This window comes from Coptis chinensis, chromosome 8 (assembly GCF_015680905.1).
Source record: "Coptis chinensis isolate HL-2020 chromosome 8, ASM1568090v1, whole genome shotgun sequence".
NCBI classification, from domain to species: Eukaryota; Viridiplantae; Streptophyta; class Magnoliopsida; order Ranunculales; family Ranunculaceae; genus Coptis; species Coptis chinensis.
In genome coordinates this window covers 2,457,854-2,476,441 of record NC_141463.1, presented here as the reverse complement: position 1 = coordinate 2,476,441, position 18,588 = coordinate 2,457,854, and the positions used below count along the sequence as shown (strand labels likewise).

Here is an 18,588-nt window from a genome sequence, read left to right as displayed (position 1 = left end):
CGCGTGACATTATTACTGTCGCTCCGCATCCGCATCCACATCCGAAATCCCAAATTTGTGAACAAAAATGTGGCTAGACAAATTATGCGACCGAATTTGTTTCTACCTAAAGTTGGATTTCCGCAAAATTCCAAATTTGGAAAGCAAATTTGAAATTTTTGAGAAGTGATACTACCACCTAGAGATGCTATGAGGTTCTATCTGGAACACCCTATCCGCATTTGACCTACGTGGAAGCCTCGTGCACTGGGACAAGCTCTTTTAACACAAACAAGTAATACTTCTGAGTTTTGAGAGTTGAGAAGTTTTATTTACCGATAACTACGAAAAATTAAGTGTGTGGGATAAAACACCACACTAGTTTCCAAGCACACGAGTACACAGAAATTTTCAACAAAGAGTCATAGAAGGTACTGTTTTTCGTAGAAAACATTCATCATATTATGATATACATCGTAGTAAAGTTTAAAGTAGCAAACTGAGCTACTTTGATTGGATGTATTAAATGTAAATTGATTCTCAAGTCCTTGTTGACCAGTATCCACCTGAGATTCAATCCAAGTTATACCTGAGAACTAACTCTTGGAAACTTTGAGATCAGAACTTCAATGGATTCCACGGAAGAACTAAGGTGACAGTGGCCTCTTGATTCACTTACTTTTGCCATTAAATGAGTATCCAATAAATGATTGTTTAATCTACTATGGAAATTGAATTGAGTGTAACATCTTGAAGAGCTATAAGCTTGGCTCGACCACCATATTCCTCTGGTAGAGTTTCCTCCCCTATTTCTTTGATGAAAGTCTTGCGCTCATCCTGGCTGCTCACAATCACGACCTGTAACAGAAGACATATTTGCACTTAAATGACAGTCTTATAAGAATTGAGGCTGTTCAAATTATCACTTGGTTCCAAAAAGTGCTTATGAAACATCATATTTTAGATTTTCATGATGCAGATTAAATTGTTAGATAGAACCTGCAACAAGAAACACATCTTTGTTTTATTTTGAAGAGGTAAAAGATCAGGAAAAAGTAAAACACTTACTTTTTCTAGAGTTGCCTTCTCAAGAAAGAGAGAAATCATCTTCCAGGCGCTCACGAAGAACCATGGCATACTTAAAATATAGAACTTGGCCAAGCGCTCAGGGTAATAAGCCTGTTATGGAAGTTGTCCGAACATAAGCAGAAGTTGAGAGGAAGAACATTGAAAATCATATAAAAGAAAACAAAACTATTATCTGTTTTCAACTATTCTCTGGGATGAGTTAGAACTGGTATTATTAAAGCAAGGCTTGAAATTCTGCGTCATTTATGACACTATCAGAGATCCTCGCTGTTCAGTCTCTTAAAGCTCCATATTGATGAGTACTGAGTAGTGAAATTTCTCTTAATGGATATAAAAGAGGCTCCGGAAAACACTTCTACATGAGTAAATTGTTCTTCCAACATAATGTATGAATAAGGTTGCACTCTAAGCTGTTAATCAAGATATGCAGCCTGCACCTTGCAGATATGCAAGCAACATACGCACATATGCTCAATGACTAGCACATGAAGCAGAAAGTATTTTTGTACAGGTCAAGTGATTTTGCATCACTTGGGAAACCATATACTTTTAGTTTCCAACTATCATTTCTAGTCCAGTAGCATCATCAGTAAGCCAACACGTGATGTTCCAACATGCGTCATTGAAGGCTTGATTTTGGTGAAAGGAAGGAAGGGGGGGGGGGTGTCTTGTTGAATTTGATAGGAAACTAATTACTTTTTAAACAAGCTGTCTAAAAAAGTATCTTCTCTTCTAATTTGAGCCAGTAAATTTTACATCATGTTTCTGCTTATGCAAACTTTTGGTGCTTTTGCAGAACCCAAGTCGTCCATTGAGGTAGCTATATTTCTTCTTCATTGTATTCTTACATATTGTGTTAAGTGTTAGCAGTCCGGTGCTAATTAAAAATATGGTTCGATGCATATATTTTTCTTCATCCGGATCCGCTGTATCACTTGTTTAAATTATGATATTTAGCTTTTCAGAAAAGGGGACAAAAAAGATGAAGAACTCACTTGTAAAAACTGAAATCCGGTAATCAATGCACGAGCGTCAATATTCCTATAGCCAATATTAGCCAGATCAAGAATGCCAATCAACTTCTCGTTTCCTATTTCTTTTCCCTCCTTGAAAGAGCTAAATTAAGAGAAACAAAATTTTATTAGATAATTGACATTCCAAGAGAACTCTCCCAGTGTAAGATATCTAGTTTCCACTTCGTAGAAAGACAAGTATATCGCTGAAAGAATATATCCCAATGCTACCAACAGACATATTTTGCTTATGTTTTCCATTCAAGGTTTCCTTTTGAGTCTATTCAAGACAACACCTATAGAAAAGCACTTGGCTTTAGCATCTAGTTTCGTCACCCCAAATCAAATAAAATTATCATACTCTCCAGGTTGTACACCCAGTCATTGATTGAATGGCAAACTTAACCCACATGTTTTTTTGAATTCTAGTTTTAAGAATTGTTATTCACTTATAATGAGTTCTTGGAGAGCAAACCAGTCCATGTATTTCCATGAGACACTGGGTTCAGGAATACAATAGATATGGAATCACAGAAAAGGCAGTGTTTATGATGTAGATCATTAGTTTGATATTGTCAGTGCCATGGGCATGCGCCCTTAGTTGAATCGAAGCCCATGGTTTGAGTCCATTAGTTAGTTGTGACACGTGTCGTGTTCCTATTGGTTTATGCTTTCTAGGGTTAGTATAAATAAGGGCTTATAGTTAGAGTTTCAAGGAGTTGTTTTAGTTGTGTTTATGTGTGTTATGAATTATTGAGTGATTATCAATAAATGTGAGACTTTTCGGGTTTTACAAAGTGTAGATTTTGATTAAGTGTTGCTTCCGCCACTTCAATCTACATTAGTTTATGTTCCTAATAGCAAAGTATCTTACCTTGCAATTGTTTTGTCCAATACATGTACCACGAATTCTGCAGCATAAAAGAAACAACAAATGAGTATCATTTCTCTGTCTATTAACGAAGTATGGAAACTACAAAATGACACAAACAAATCCATTTGAAACTCCCAAGATGAGAAACAATGACTCCTGTATTTTAAATGTGGACTTAAATATTGCATTTGACGGGGTTACTCATATGAACGTAACATTCTCAACATAAGTTCATGCCTTCCACTGATCATTTCATTCTATAAGTGTTAGTTTGGTAAGAAAACAATGTGAGGTTACTCTGACACATGTATATGTGGCACATTTAACGACACAAGTTCATATGCCCCAGTCAAATGCTGATTTGGTGGATATGATCTTCCAGTCATGGAGAACACGGATCACCTTTGACAAAAATCAGCTCCATCAAACATTTCTAACCTTGTAAAAGACGGTTGTGAAGTTGAGACTTCCAGAGCTTAGATCATTCCAAAAAGTGGAAAACAACTTTGGGCAAGGTTAAAATTCCTGAATGAGCTGATTTTTTTCTCAAGATGACCTCTAGAGTGGGGTTGTGGGGAAGTCTCTTCCACCAACAATCACCCCTAATTCTTCTCCTCTCCATATGAGACCCAAGAGGTCGAGAACGTTTGTCATCTAGGGTGTCGTACTTCCATGTGTCATAATAACAAGAACGAAAAGTTTTTACAGAAAGTGAAACAGCATACGACAATTTAGGAGGGGCAAAACATCAAATAGCGTAAGACATCCAACTTTTTAGCATTCCTTAGACCATGTATCATTTGCTTCCTGAGTGCGGTAAAAATCACAACAAGGATCAATCACTAAAACCACAATCCATAACAAAACAGAAGTAACGAGATCCACTGTGACATCACAAGTCTCACCAGAATACCAAGTCTTAAATTTGGTTGTACATGTATATGCAATGCATTAATGCACCATACCAGGGGTTACTTCGATTTTCCTTTACTCCTAAGAGCCTAATTTTATTAGTTTTCTGTGAGGGTTTTCGAGCTTTATTAGATGACAGTACACGTTTACGTATTATAAAGCAAACTCACTAGGAGTTCGACCACGTTCATTTTCCATCCTCTTACTGCATAAGCCATACAACTTGTCCAAAAGATTTTTACGCTTTATAAGATGACAACTCCTTTGAACAAGAATTACAAGAGTAGCATAGAGGTTATCCCATGTTTGGGGGATTTCACAATTACTCCCGTGTTGCTGTAAAACTAGTATGATTCCCCTTATACATATTCAAGCAATATCGAGTTGTCCAAAGTGACAACTTAAAAAATGTAGCTTCAATTAGGACCTCATACACTAATAAAAAATAAGTTAAAACACCCCCAGACATAAGTTGCACAGTACTAATTTCACAGGGCAAATGGTCCTAATATATCTTTAAACAAGCAAAAAAAAAGTAGGGGGCATTCACTCTTGAATTGGGGTTGATCTTTTGGGGGGGAAATGCTTGTTAGCTTGAATGATTTTCTTGGGTTGATCAATTTCGCAACTCCAATTTTCATAATGCCCCTAAGAGCCACATTATTATTAGCTTTTTTCCAAGGGTTTCAAGGTTTATAAGACAACACTAGAGGTAAATACATATTAATTTTACTAGGGCTCAACCAAATCAATTTTCCAAAGGCCACCTACAACTGTTGCCAAGGGTTTTTTAAGCTTTTATAAGATGACAACACCTTTGAACAAGAGTAACATTGAGATACCTCCATGTTCCCGGGCTTTTTGAACTACACCCTCATCTCCATAATTTAGTAGGGTCCCTCATATTCACAGTCAAACAACATGGATTTGTCCAAAACGACGATTTTAACAGTGTAGTATCGATTTAGCACTTTAAACCAATTTACATAAGTTAAACCAATTCACAGACAATAATAGGCAAGGGGAAAGAAAGGTATACTTACTCTTGAATTGGGGTTGGTCTTTTGAGGGGAAATGCTTGTTAGCTTGAATAATAAGAACAGGCTGACCGTTTTTAGAAGGCACTTGCAAATAAATTTTTTTAGCTTTTAACTCATCAGGCACTTGAGAATCAGGAATAAAACCCAATGGTACAAACTCTTCCCTCCATTTCTTCCATGAAACCAACATCTTAGCTGCTTTCATTGGGTCCATCGACCTTGCTACTAAAAATCTCATCAACATGGCATCACCATAGTTCTGTAAAACCACCATACACTTGATTACATCAAAACTATAACGGGTGTCTGCATTTAGCAAAACACAAAAACTTACCTCAGTTGTTGAGCCTAGCTGCTCTAGTGACTTCCTCATTTCTGTTAATTGTGCAGCTTCTTTTGTGTGCTCCATTGAGAGAGAGAGAAGAAGAAGAGTGAGCAATTACGTAAAGAAATATTAGTGTTGACTTTTGAGGAAAGAACTAAAAGGAGTCCTCAAGCAGCCAAGTAGCTGTGAACCACCAGTTTCTTTGGACAGCCCAAAATTTCAACCAAGAGCTTGGATTTTCGCAGAACTTTCGTTGCCTTTGACTTTGACACGCTTATAGTAATCTGCCGAAAAGTCTTATTAATTTCAATACATTGTATTGTTAAAATTTCAGTATTCCTGACGACTAGGCGGCAGTTTTGTACACGACCCGGAACCCACACGAAATTAATCTGGATTCTGGACACGAAATTAGCACCCGTATCCTGTATAACATGTTATCTGGTGAAATTAGTCATACCTTAGCTATGAAGGCAAGATACAAAGATAAGAATCTTGATAGATACATTAAGGAAATTTCAGATATACTCTTAGTCTAACATATGCTTGGCTGTGAATGTGAGACTTTTTTCTACAATTTTGAGAATGTGTAGAAACATTTAAGAAATGATCATCCGGTCTTAAGGGATAAATTTTTGTTTGGTGGTTATTTATGTGTGTGTGTCCGAATGGACTATGTTCATGAGTTTTTTTATGATTGTAAGGCTTAGAGTTTGTGTTGTTGTACTGAGAATTCTCCTTTTTCTAACGATCATACTCTTAGGGAGGTATGTAACTCTTTGAAGTTTAATCAACAGGTAGGATCTGTCTCAACCTACCGTTTTAAAAAAAAGAGCTTATCCGTATCTGACCCTCCCAAGCTTCCTCACTGAGTACTTGGCTAGCTCTTTTTAGACAAACAAGTAATACTTTAAGAGTTGAGTCGTTTTTTTTTACCGCTAACTACGAAAATTAAGTGCGTTGAACAAAACACCACACTACTCTGCAAGACTCCAAAGTATGCAATTACAAGCCACAGAGAAGTCTGAATCAGATATGCACCGGTGTAAGTTGACATACATTGTAGGAAAGTTTAAAGTAGCAACTGAGTGACTGAGTGAGGTGATAGAGAACAACCGCAAATTGATTGTGGAGTCCTTGTTCTTGAGAACCAACTCTTGGAAACTCTGAGATCAGAACTTCAATGGAATTTCATCAAAGAACTAACTAAGCTGACAGTGGCCTCTTGATACACAAGTTTTCGTCACTATAAGCATGAGATAGCGTGGTATCGCTTTTCAGGTGTAATAGAAAGTAACTTTTAATCTACAACGGAAATTGATTTGAGTATAACATCTTGAAGAGCTACAAGCTTGGCTCGGCCACCATACTCCTCTGGTAGTGTATCCTCCCCTATGTCCTTGATGAAAATCTTGCGCTCATCCTCGCTGCTCACAATCACAACCTGTAAGAGAAGACATACTTGCACTTAACAGCTTAACTGACAGTCTATAACGACTATAAGAATTGAGGCTGTTCAAATTATTATTTGGTTCCAAAAAGTGCTTGTGAAATATCATATTTTAGATTTTCATGATGCAGACTAAATTGTTAGATAGGACCTGCAACAAGAAACACTTTTGAGAACATCACTTTTGTGCATCACTTTGAGAAGTGACGTGTATCATTACCCTTATAACTAACATCTTTTAAAAAGTGATGTTAATAATACCAACTTTTAAAGTCACCACTACTAGCTAACATCACTTTCTAAAGTGATGTGATATAGTTTTACCACCACTATTTTAGTGAACGATGTAATACACCTTTTCTGTTGTAGTGTACTTTTTGTTTTATTTGAAGAGGTAAATTAAACGATCAGCACAAAGTGAAACACTTACTTTTTCTTGAGTTGCCTTCTCAAGAAAGTGAGAAATCATCTTCCAAGCGCTCACGAAGAATGATGGCATACTTAAAATATACAACTTGCCCAAGCGCTCAGGGTAATAAGCCTATGGAAGTTGTTCAAACATGATCAGAAGTGGAGAGGAAGAACACTGAAAATCATGTAAAAGAAAAGAAAACTATTATCTGTTTTCAACTATTCTCTAGGATGAGTTAGAATTGGTCTTATTAAATCAAGGCTTGAAATTTTACTCCTTAAAGCAAAAGGTTCTCCAGTACACATTCCTGCGACATTTATGACACTATCAGGGATCCTCGCTGTTCAATCTCTTAAAGCTCCATATTGATGATAATTGAGCAGTGGAATTTCACTTTATGGATATAAAGGAGGCTCCGGAGAACACTTCTACATACATTGGATATTAAACTTCTTCAAACATAATGTATGAACATGGTTGCACTCTAAGCTATTTATCATTTATCAATGAACAATGCTAAGTCTTATATTATACTATATGCGGCCTGCACCTTGCAAGCAACATACGTACATACGCTGAATAACTAGCACTCCAAGCAGAAAGTATTTCCGTGCAGGGATAGCAGTTTTGCATCTTGTTAACTTTGACAGGCCATATACGTTTAGTTTCCAACTATCATTTCCAGTCCAGTAGCATCATCAGTAAGCCAACAAGTTATGTTCCAACATGCGTCATTGTAGGCTGTGTTAAGTGTTAGCAGTTCGGTGCTAATTCAAATATGGTTTGATGCATAAGTTTTTCTTTATATATTCTGATCCGCTGCATCACTTTTTCAAGTTATGATATTTAACCTTTTCAGAAAAGGGCAAAAAAGAAGAAGAACTCACCTGTAAAATCTGAAATCCGTTAACCAATCCACGAGAGTCAATATTCCTGTAGCTACTATTAGCGAAATCAAGAATGGCAATAAACTTCTCGTTTCCTATTTCTTTTCCCTCCTTGAAAGAGCTAAATTAAGAGAAACAGAATTTTGTAAGATAATTGACATTTCAAGAGAACTTTCCCAGTTTAAGATATCTAGTTTCCACTTCATAGAAAAATAAGTATATCGCCAGAAAGAATATGTAATTCCATTGCTACCAACAGACACATTTTTGCTTATGTTTTCCATTCAAGGTTTCCTCTGAGTTTATTCAAGACAACACCTATAGACAAGCAGTTAGCATCTAGTTTCATCACCCCAAATCAAATAAAATTATCATTATCTCCATGTTGTACACAGTCATTGATTGAATGGCAAACTAGCTTAACCCACAAGTTTTTTTGAATTCTAGTTTTAAGAATTGTTATTAGTTATAATGAGTTCTTCGAGAACACACTAGTCCATGTATTTCAATGAGAGACACTGGTTTATATCTTAACAAATAATTCCGGATATGTTAGGACTCGATTGACAATGAAAGGGGGATGGGGAATGGAGAATACAATATATATGGAATCACAGAAAAGTCTGTTTATGTTGCTAATATGGAAATATCTTACCTTGCAATTGTTTTGTCCAATTGATGTACCACGAATTCTGCAGCATGAAAGAAACAACAAAATGAGAATCATTTCTATGTCTATTAACGAAATATGGAAACGACAAAATGACACAAACAAATCCATTTGTAACTCCAAAGATGAGAAACAACGAATCGTGTATTTTAATGTGGACTTAAAGATTATATTTGACGAGGTTACTCATATGAATGTGGACTAACATTATCAACACAAGTTCATGCCTGCCTCTGATAATTTCTTTCTGTAAGTGTTATGTTGGTAAAAAAACAATGGCAGATTACTCTGACACATGCATATGTGGCAAATTTAACGACACAAGTTCATATGGCCCAATCAAATGCTGATCTGGTGGATATGATCTACCAGTCATGGAGAACACCTTTGACAAAAGTCAGCACCTTCAAGCATTTTTAACCTTGCAAAAGAGGGTTGTGAAGTTGAGACTTCTAGAACTTAGATAATTCCAATAAACGGAAAACTGCTTTAAGCAAGGTTAAAATTCCTGAATGAGCTGATATTTTGCTCAAGATGATCTCCAGGGTGGGGCCGTGGGGAAATCTCTTCCACTAACAATCAGCACCTAATCCTTCTCCTCTCCATGGGACCTAAGAAGTCGAGAATGTTTGCATCTAGGGTGTCGTACTTCCATGAATCATAATAACTTGACCCAAAAGTTTTACAGAAAAGTAAAACAGCATACAACAATTGAGGGAGGGGGGGATAACATCAAATGGCGTAAGACATTCAACTTTTTAGCATTCCTTAGACCGTGTATCATTTCCTTCCCGAGTGCGGTAAAAGAGAGCCTCACAGCAACGATCAATCACTAAAACCACAATCCACAAAAAAATAGAAGTAACAAGAGATCCACTATGACATCACAAGTCTCACCAGAATACCAAGTCTTAAATTTGCTTGTACATGTATAATTGCATATGCATATAAAGCATTAAATCATTAATGCACCTTACCAGGGGTTACTAAGATTTATAGAGTACTCCTAAGAGCCAACTTAATATTAGTTTTCACTGAGGGTTTTTGAGCTGAGCTTATTAGATGTCAGTACAGGCTGGTTTATGTAGTACTGCATACCATGTTCATGTTCCATCCTCTTACTGCATACGTCGTACAACTTGTTCAAAAGATTTTTAAGCTTCATAAGATGACAACAACTTTGAGGTTATCCCACGTTTGAGGGATTTCAAATTACTCCCATGTCTCTTGAAAACTAGCATGGTCACCCTTTTACGTATTCAAGCAGTATAGAGTTGTCCAGAGTGACAACTTCAACAATGTAGCTAGGACCACATATACTAATCAAATAAAGGGCAAGTTAAAAACACTCCAAAGCATAAGTTGGGCAATACTAATTAAAAGGGAAAATGGTCCTAATATATTATAAAATGGGTAAAAGAGAAAAAGTAGATGGTACTCACTCTTGTATTTGGTTTGATCTTTTGAGGCGAAATGCTTCTTAGCTTGAGTAATAACAACAGGCTGACCATTTTTAGAAAGCCCTTGCAAATAAATCTTCTTAGCATCTAACTCATCACGCACTTCAGAATCAGGAATAAAACCCAATGGTACAAACTCTTCTCTCCATTTCTTCCACTTAACCAACATCTTAGCTGCTTTCATTGGATCCATTGACCTTGCTATTAAAAATCTCATCAACATGGCATCACCATAGTCCTGTATAAAACCACCAACCACTTTATTACATCAAAACTATATATAATGGGTGTCTGCATTATTTTGTAACTTGGGCATTTAGTAAAACACTAAAATCTAGCTACCTCAGTTGTTGAGCTTAGCTGCTCAAGTGACTTCCTCATTTCTGTTAATAGTGCAGCTTCTTTTTTGCCCTCCATTGAGAGAGAGAGATAGATGTGTGGAAGTGTGGATTTGGAAGTGAAGGGAAGGGAGAAGAAGAATGATTATTATGTAGAGAAATAATAGTGCTGAACTGTTGATGACTTTCAAAGTTTCGAGGAATGAACTAAACGAGTCCTCAAGCAAGCAGCCAAGTAGCTGTGAGCCACGAGTGAAGTGGCCAATGCGAAACTTTGAAGTTTGAACGTTGGAAATTCCACAGAACTTCTTTCGTGTGACACACGCTTATAGCAATCTGCCGAAAAAAACTTGGAATTTTGCTGAAAGAATTCCAATCTATATTGTTCTTATTTGAATTTTTGTAAGAGCCTTTTTCACAATTCACGTCGAAACATCAACAGCTGGAAGAACAGCCAAAATTAGATTCCTGCTTCTATATATACGTCTATACCTGCACTTGGCAATACTCTAATCAAGTCTCAAGTCTCGATCAAGTCTCAACCATAGAACAAAATGTCAATGCAACGTGGATGCAAGAGGTAATAGATGAGAGTCATCCTCATTGAGCAAACAAAAACAATGCAAGGATTGTTTTGGAAGTAGGTCCGACATCTCTATACGGAAAGCACTAAGTTTCGTAGCCATTTGAAATGATCATAAGAATTATACATGGGCATGCAATTTTCACTTTCAACTTTGAGTCAAATAAGTTTGAATTGGTTAAAAAATCAGAATAATATGAAACAAATATGAGTTAGGTAATGGTGGTGCCCAAATGTTTAAGTTGTATGCTCAATCACATGGAACGGGCATATATACAGAGCCTGAAACTTCAGTGTAACATATAATTCGTGTGACAAAAATCTCCTCTTATCTCTACAGTTCACATTCATAACTCGTGTTCACACTGTTACTCTTTTGCATATATTTGATTCATTTTCACAACCTAATTTTAACTCATATCAATGTTATATACTTAACTACCAATTTTCTTCCATTTACATTTTTAGGTGTAAAAGAATAATATCCGGACTTAAACTACTAATTATGATCTATAAGTTCTTAAGATGTTGGAGTAAACCATAGTATCTTGATGTCAAGATAATCTTTGCCAACCTGTTTAAGGTAATTAACAACTGAGACGATCACCAATATAATAATGAAAACAGTCTCACAATTTGAGTTGAACTCATAAACTTTCAAGACCTCGAAATTCTTATTGATGAAGGAATAGTTGTTACGTGTTTATAAATATGAAACGACATGATGTAATAAATTTGAGAAGGCTGGGTTACTGACAGTGGAATTTGTGGGCTCATTCCAGATTAGGAAATAACATTTTATATTTGATGATTATAAATTCAAATTGAAGTTTATATATTTTCGAGGAAGTAGTACGTGACTACGTGTTCTAATATTTCTTTTTGTATACTAGTCACTGTGCACATGGTACCCACGTGGGGGCCATATTAGATTTTTTTATTATTATTAATTTATACGTTTAAAATTACTATTGTACCCTTAGATGCAAATCTTTCTCCAGCCACAGGGACCCACTGAAGCCCACACATTTATAAAAAAAAACTATTTTTAAAATAGCAAAATTACCATTTTATTCCTCAAAAAACAAAAAAAATATTAAAAAATATTAAAAACTGCAAAATGACAAAACTACCCCTGTGACGTACGTGAAACACTATTCATCATACCCATCTTTTTCTATATAGTAAGATTTAATAATTTTTTAATCAAATGATAACCCCCAATGAATAACAGTTTTATTTTTCTAAAAAATTGGTATTTTAGTCCGCACAAAATGGCTTCCACCCAGCACAGCCCAGCCCATCCCGGCCCGGCCCGGCCCGTGATAAAAGCCGTCGTCTGTTCCGATAAAATGTGAGGACGTCAATTTTTCTTCTTCTTCCTTCCAATACCAATAGTAGAAGAACCCGCTGAAAGATGATACACCTTGATGAGAGCTTGTTTTTACTTGCTGCTCCTATCTATTCCTAGGTAACACCTCTTTTCTCTATCTCTACCGTCCTTAAAATTCCGATATTATAATAATTTGATCTTAGATCTAGAGTAATGCTATGTTTATATTCAAATTCCGCAAATTTGAACTTTGAATTGTAGCAAAATAAGTAAATAGTCAAATTAAAACACGTTTTTTTTCTTAATTGGATAGGTAAACTTAGGAAATGATATAGATTTAATAATTCTAATTTGCCACTTTGTTATTTCAGATCAATTTGAGAAATAAAACTTCGTGGGCTGCTGTTGAGTTTTCGATATATCCAATGGCAGACCATAGAAATGGAAATGCTGCACCAGTTAAAGGAGGTAAAAGTGCTGTAGTTTATACAATTAATCTTGAAAACTTTGCCAAGAGATTGAAAGTGTTGTATAGTCATTGGAGGGAGAATAAAACTGAGTATTGGGAATCTTCAGATGCGATTGTTATTGCGACCCCACCTGTGTCCAAAGATCTACGGTACTTGAAATCTTCTGCTTTGAATATATGGTTACTTGGGTTAGAGTTCCCGGAGACGATTATGGTTTTCATGAATAAACAAATACATTTCTTGTGTACTCAGAAGAAAATTTCTTTACTAGAATGTCTTAGAAAACCGGCTAAGGAAACTGTTGGGGCTGAGATATTCATGCATGTAAAGGGGAGGAATGAAAGTGGGACTGGATTGATGGATGATATATTCCGTGTTATTCGTTCTCAGTTGAAATCTTCTGGTCATGATAACCCTATTGTCGGGTATATTGCAAAAGAGGAACCTGAAGGTAATCTTCTCGAGACTTGGGCTGAGAAATTGAAGAATTCTAATTTACAACTTGCTGATGTGACAAATGGGTTTTCAGAACTGTTTGCTGTTAAGGACAGCACGGAGCTTACTAATGTAAAGAAGGCAGCATTTTTAACGTCTTCGGTCATGAAGCATCATGTGGTACCGAAGCTGGAAAAGATTATTGATGAGGAGAGGAAGGTTTCTCATTCAATGTTAATGGAAGACACAGAGAAGTCTATAGTGGAACCGGCAAGAGTTAAGGTGAAGCTGAAAGCTGAGAATATTGATATCTGTTATCCTCCCATTTTCCAGAGTGGGGGTGAGTTTGATCTCAAGCCAAGTGCGTTGAGCAATGATGAAAATCTGTACTATGATTCTACGAGTGTGATTATTTGTGCCATTGGGTCTCGCTACAATTGCTACTGTTCTAATGTAGCCAGGTCTTTTCTTATAGATGCCAATCCAATACAGAACAAGGCATATGAGGTTCTCCTCAGGGCCCACGAAGCAGCAATTACTGCATTGAAGCCGGGGAACAAGGTTAGTGCTGCTTATGGGGAGGCATTGTCAGTAATTATGAGGGATGCTCCTGAATTTGCACCAAACCTCACCAGATCCGCAGGAACAGGCATTGGTCTTGAGTTTCGTGAATCAGGGCTGAACCTGAATGCCAAGAATGAACGTGTCTTGAAAGTAGGGATGGTTTTCAATGTGTCACTTGGGTTTCATAACTTGCAAACGCTGACAAAAGATCCAAAAACCGAGAAATTCTCCCTCTTGATTGCAGACACTGTAATTGTCAATGAAAAGTTTCCAGAAGTTGTGACTGCGATCAGCTCACCACATTCAATGAGGATGACGAGGAAGAAGTAAAGCCCAAAGCGAAAGCTGAGTCCAATGCCACTGATACCTTTTTGACGAAGGCAACACTCAGGTCAGACAACCAGGAGATGTCGAAAGAGGAGCTGCGTAGGCAACATCAGGCTGAACTTGCTCGCCAGAAAAATGAGGAAACAGCTAGTTCAGGAGATGGCCGTGGTGCTGCAAGGTCTTCAAGTGATTTACTTGCATATAAGAATGTCAATGACATCCCTACTCCAAGGGACTTAATGATTCAAATTGATCAGAAGAATGAGGCCATCCTTCTGCCCATTTATGGGAGCATGGTACCTTTCCATGTTGCTACTGTCAAGAGTGTGAGCAGTCAGCAGGATAGTAGTCCAACGTGTTACATTCGAATTATCTTTAATGTACCTGGGGCTGCCTTTAACACCCATGATACGAACTCCTTGAAATTCCAAGGGTCTATTTATCTGAAAGAGGTTTCCTTTCGCTCTAAGGATCCGAGACATATCAGTGAAATTGTGCAGCATATCAAGACCCTTCGCTGACAGGTTGCATCACGGGAATCGGAGAGAGCGGAAAGGGCCACCTTAGTCTCTCAGGAGAAGCTGCAGCTGGCAGGGACCAAATTTAAGTCAATATGGCTGCCTGATCTGTGGATCCGTCCTGTATTTGGCGGGAGAGGGAGGAAGCTGACTGGTACTCTTGAAGCCCATGTGAATGGGTTCAGGTATTCTACGTCTAGGCCAGACGAGTGTGTGGATGTAATGTATACTAATGTAAAGCACGCATTCTTCCAGCCAGCAGAAAAGGAGATGATTACTCTCTTGCACTTTCACTTGCACAATCACATCATGGTGGGGAACAAGAAGACAAAGGATGTCCAGTTCTATGTGGAGGTGATGGATGTGGTCCAAACTTTGGGAGGTGCAAGAAGATCGACAAAGAGAGAGCTTGGCTTCCATGGAGTGCCTTACAAGGCATCAGCCTTCATTGTCCCTACTTCGAGTTGCCTGGTCGAGCTTGTAGAGACACCCTTCCTAGTCATCACTTTGAGCGAGATTGAGATAGTGAACCTGGAGAGGGTGGGGCTTGGGCAGAAGAATTTTGATATGACAATTGTGTTCAAGGATTTTAAAAGGGATGTACTTCGCATTGATTCCATTCCGTCCACAGCACTTGATGGTATCAAAGGAGTGGCTTAGCACAACCGACCTCAAGTACTACGAGAGCAGACTGAATCTAAACTGGAGGCTCATACTGAAGACAATCACGGATGACCCAGAGAAGTTCATAGAGGATGGAGGGTGGGAGTTTCTTAATATGGAAGCAAGTGACAGTGAGTCTGATTCAGTCTCAGAGGAATCTGACCAAGGTTATGAGCCATCAGACGTTCAGTCTGATTCAGTCTCAGATGAAGAGAATGATGACAGTGAGTCACTGGTGGAATCTGAGGAAGATGAGGAAGAGTTGACGATGTACATGACCAAAATACCCTTGAAAGCAAATCAAATTTATTATACAAAATAAATTATATTTATTATTTCTAGCAAAATGGTGCATGACAAAGTCCTTTTCAGTCGAAGGCAAAAACTATATATCTTGATCGGCAATGCCTTTCCAAGGGAATGTGACGAGTCGAACTCGAAAAGTTGCTTGATCAAAAAATGTCTTTCCAAATATCTCTTTCATTATTATTTTTTTTCTATTAACGATGAATAAATTAAGCATATATACACTAGTAGACAGTAAAAGATCAAATGTTCAAACCTTAACTAAGGTTCTGATATCAAGAGGACCAAGTTAGAAGCCATTTTCTTCTGTATGGTGGAGAAGTACATCTAATATGTCACGTGAGGCATCCTGCTTCTTGGACTGTAATCTCTTATCAATAATTGCATAAAAAAGTTTGTCTAATTAAAGGGCCTTAGCAATGGGAAGTAATCAGCAAAATTTGGTCTTCCGATCTCTTCTAAAACTCCCCATACAATTTCCTTGAATTCTCCTCCTGACTTTGATTCATAAGGAGCCAAGTCAATAGAGAACAGAGTGTTTGATATCATGTTAAGAATGGTAAAGAAAACAGTTTGGCCGATATTAATTGTGTGCTTGGATTTGGACTCGTCTCTAATGTGATTAATGAGATCTTTCACCTTAGCGAGTCGAATTCCTTCATTGTCATTGAGTCTTTGAGCAGTTAAAATCTGAGCGGCACGTATCTTTCGAAGAGTACGCCATTGGGCAGTGCATACTGAAAATTTGATTTGCTTTTAAGGGTATTTTGGTCATCCAAGGAAACTAAGAAGAGTATGCAACTCACGTGACCCTTTTTTAACAGCTAATTCCCATGCCGTCCAATCGGATTTAACATATTGTATCTATTGTAAAAAGTTGAAAGTACAATCTATTTTTAGGCAAGAAAAAAAATACATTGTATTTAATGTAAAAAACACCCAAATTTGTTGTATTTTTAGGTCATTATGTCTCTTTTAAATTTGTGTAATAGTTTTACTATGCATTCTTAAATTTGCATAGTAATTTTACTTTGCATTTTCATGTTTGTATTGTAGTTATTTTACTCTATAATATTATATTTGTATAGTACGTATAATAGTTTTACTCTGCATTCGTAAATTTGCATAATAGTTTTACTTTCCACTTTTAAATTTGCATGGTAATTTATTTATGAATTTTAAAGTTTGCATAGATAATTATCTTTGTTATTAATTGGTTTTCTGTCTTGTCTTCCAAGACGCCCCAGTGTCTTGACTTTTCCCTTTCATCATTCCCTTTACCGTGACAAAATTACACTTTTCTGATTCGGACTGGTCACCCCTGATCTCGTGCAGTCCAAATACAGTTAGGAATCGAAGAACTTGATAAAATGTACTTGGCACAGCCCGCATTTTATGTATCCATTTCCTCCCCAATATCGCATTGTGATCAGATTGGTGCTTGATGACCACGAACTTCGTCATTACCGTTTGAGGCCCAGCTCGAACTGGCAATTTTATCTCCCCAGCAGGTTTGGTAGAAGTTTCATTAAAACCAAATAAATTGAACTTCGGTGGTTTTAAATGCGTCTCATCGAGACAAACTCTTTTGAAAGCTTTCCAAAATAAAATATTAACCGAACTTCTACAATCTACTAATATCTTTTGTACATCATAGCCCGAAATACGCAGAGTGATTAGCAACGCATTATCATGTGACAACATTACCTTATACAAATCCTCCGGTACGAACATGATTGCTCCAAGAATGCTAGAAGATATCAACTGCTGGCTTACTGGCACTGGCTCGATATTAACCCCCGAGAACTTCTTTGACCGTCGAGATCTTCCTTATCTTATCTCGAACAATCTTTTTCTGAAGAATTTCTCCCTTGTAAATCATGTTTATTACACCCAATGACTTTTCTCTTATGGTTGCTGTTTCTGCAGGCCTAATATCGACACGAAATTCTCTTAGTTTCCCATCTTTCATAAGCCTGTCTATCTCTTTTAATAACTAGAGACACCTATTTGTCTCGTGGTTCTCAATCTTCTAAAATTGACAATATGGCTTTCCTTTTATTTCTCTAAGAGTGTATTTCGGCCATATCACAAAATCTTCCTTTGCTATTCTCCGCAAAATATCTTCTGCCGTGGAATTTGGAGCTATGAAATTATTAGGATCAAACTCTGATAAGAGCCCAAAACTGTAGTTTTAACCCATTAACAATCATACTTTTAGACCAATTATGCGAGTAATAAATAAGAGTTAATACTGATGACGTGCTTTTATGTATTTCAGACATTGAAGTTAATTATGTGCAGAAATGTGCCACTTTGGCGAGATAAAGGAGCAAGGGTTGGTTGCTAAGAAGTTATGTGATTAAAGGGGAAAGATTCAAGGAGACAAAGCCTTTGTAAAGCCTGGTCAAAAGCTGAAAAGTCAACGCGGGCAGAAATAGTGCACAAGTCAGCAGAACTTCCGAAGACCATATCTTTGGACTCAGGCCTCAGAATTGGGCCTACCTTATGTCAATACGACCAGCTCGGAAGGATATTTCCAATGGTCCAAGCCTTGACCCAATCAGAGAATCAAAAGTGGACAAAAAGTTTGTTGAAGTCAAAGCCAGCTGAAACGGGCTTTGTGGACTGAAGAAATTGGGCTTTGGGCTCGATTTTTCGTCCCAAAACATGGCTCCTCAGCCCATGCACGAAAATGTGGATCTGGTCTCCTCTATTTTTACACACAAGACTTAGCTCTTGAAAAATAGTTAGGTTAGGTAGAAAGTAGCCATTAAAGATAATTCTAGATCTAGTTTTCACTCCATTAATTAATTAGTATAATTTCATCTTGTTTTTAATTTAGTATTTGAATCATTGTTATTTCTTCATTAGATTAATAAAAGTAGTTAGTTATTGATAATTTTAGTTTGGTTTATTAAATTACTTAGATCTAAATTC

General features: G+C 37.1%; 3 protein-coding genes across 4 annotated transcripts; 1 reads left to right on the top strand and 2 right to left on the bottom strand.

The window, feature by feature from the left end:
- Positions 1-288: 288 nt before the first annotated feature.
- LOC147479297 (sec14 cytosolic factor-like) lies at positions 289-5,480 on the bottom strand. Its single transcript, XM_086576477.1, has 6 exons — positions 5,242-5,480; positions 4,911-5,166; positions 2,956-2,992; positions 2,064-2,184; positions 1,048-1,158; positions 289-837 (listed from the first exon to the last, which is right to left on the bottom strand). The coding sequence occupies exons 1-6, from the start codon at positions 5,314-5,316 to the stop codon at positions 694-696; spliced, it is 744 nt and encodes a 247-aa protein (XP_086432603.1). The 5' UTR covers positions 5,317-5,480; the 3' UTR covers positions 289-693.
- Positions 5,481-6,210: 730 nt separating this feature from the next.
- LOC147479296 (sec14 cytosolic factor-like) lies at positions 6,211-10,653 on the bottom strand. Of its 2 annotated transcripts, XM_086576478.1 has the most exons (6): positions 10,454-10,653; positions 10,094-10,349; positions 8,637-8,673; positions 7,982-8,102; positions 7,113-7,223; positions 6,211-6,676 (listed from the first exon to the last, which is right to left on the bottom strand). In XM_086576478.1, exons 1-6 carry the CDS (start codon positions 10,526-10,528, stop codon positions 6,533-6,535), a joined length of 744 nt encoding a protein of 247 aa, XP_086432604.1. In that variant the 5' UTR covers positions 10,529-10,653; the 3' UTR covers positions 6,211-6,532. The 2 variants fall into 2 exon arrangements, with proteins under 2 accessions (XP_086432604.1, XP_086432605.1); XM_086576479.1 differs by lacking the exon at positions 7,113-7,223 and having other exon boundaries at positions 6,403-6,676; positions 10,454-10,644.
- A 1,688-nt stretch (positions 10,654-12,341) lies between these two features.
- Positions 12,342-15,689, top strand: LOC147479295 (FACT complex subunit SPT16-like). Its single transcript, XM_086578072.1, is given in 5 exon segments — positions 12,342-12,503; positions 12,737-13,286; positions 13,365-14,129; positions 14,132-15,324; positions 15,326-15,689. Coding segments are annotated over 4 exon segments (2,793 nt in total). The 5' UTR covers positions 12,342-12,503; positions 12,737-12,790; the 3' UTR covers positions 15,665-15,689.
- Positions 15,690-18,588: the final 2,899 nt, after the last annotated feature.

Excerpts from the sequence above, each read along its gene's own strand:
- LOC147479296 (XM_086576478.1), bottom strand. The coding sequence starts at position 10,528 with ATGGAGGGCAAAAAAGAAGCTGCACTATTAACAGAAATGAGGAAGTCA. Across the intron at positions 8,674-10,093 it reads AGATCAAACCAAATACAAGA|AATTCGTGGTACATCAATTG; the intron begins GTGAGTACCATC and ends TTCATGCTGCAG. Across the intron at positions 8,103-8,636 it reads TTGGACAAAACAATTGCAAG|CTCTTTCAAGGAGGGAAAAG; the intron begins GTAAGATATTTC and ends CTCTTAATTTAG.
- LOC147479297 (XM_086576477.1), bottom strand. The coding sequence starts at position 5,316 with ATGGAGCACACAAAAGAAGCTGCACAATTAACAGAAATGAGGAAGTCA. Across the intron at positions 2,993-4,910 it reads AGACCAACCCCAATTCAAGA|AATTCGTGGTACATGTATTG; the intron begins GTAAGTATACCT and ends TTTATGCTGCAG. Across the intron at positions 1,159-2,063 it reads CCGGATTTCAGTTTTTACAA|GCTTATTACCCTGAGCGCTT; the intron begins GTGAGTTCTTCA and ends CTTCCATAACAG.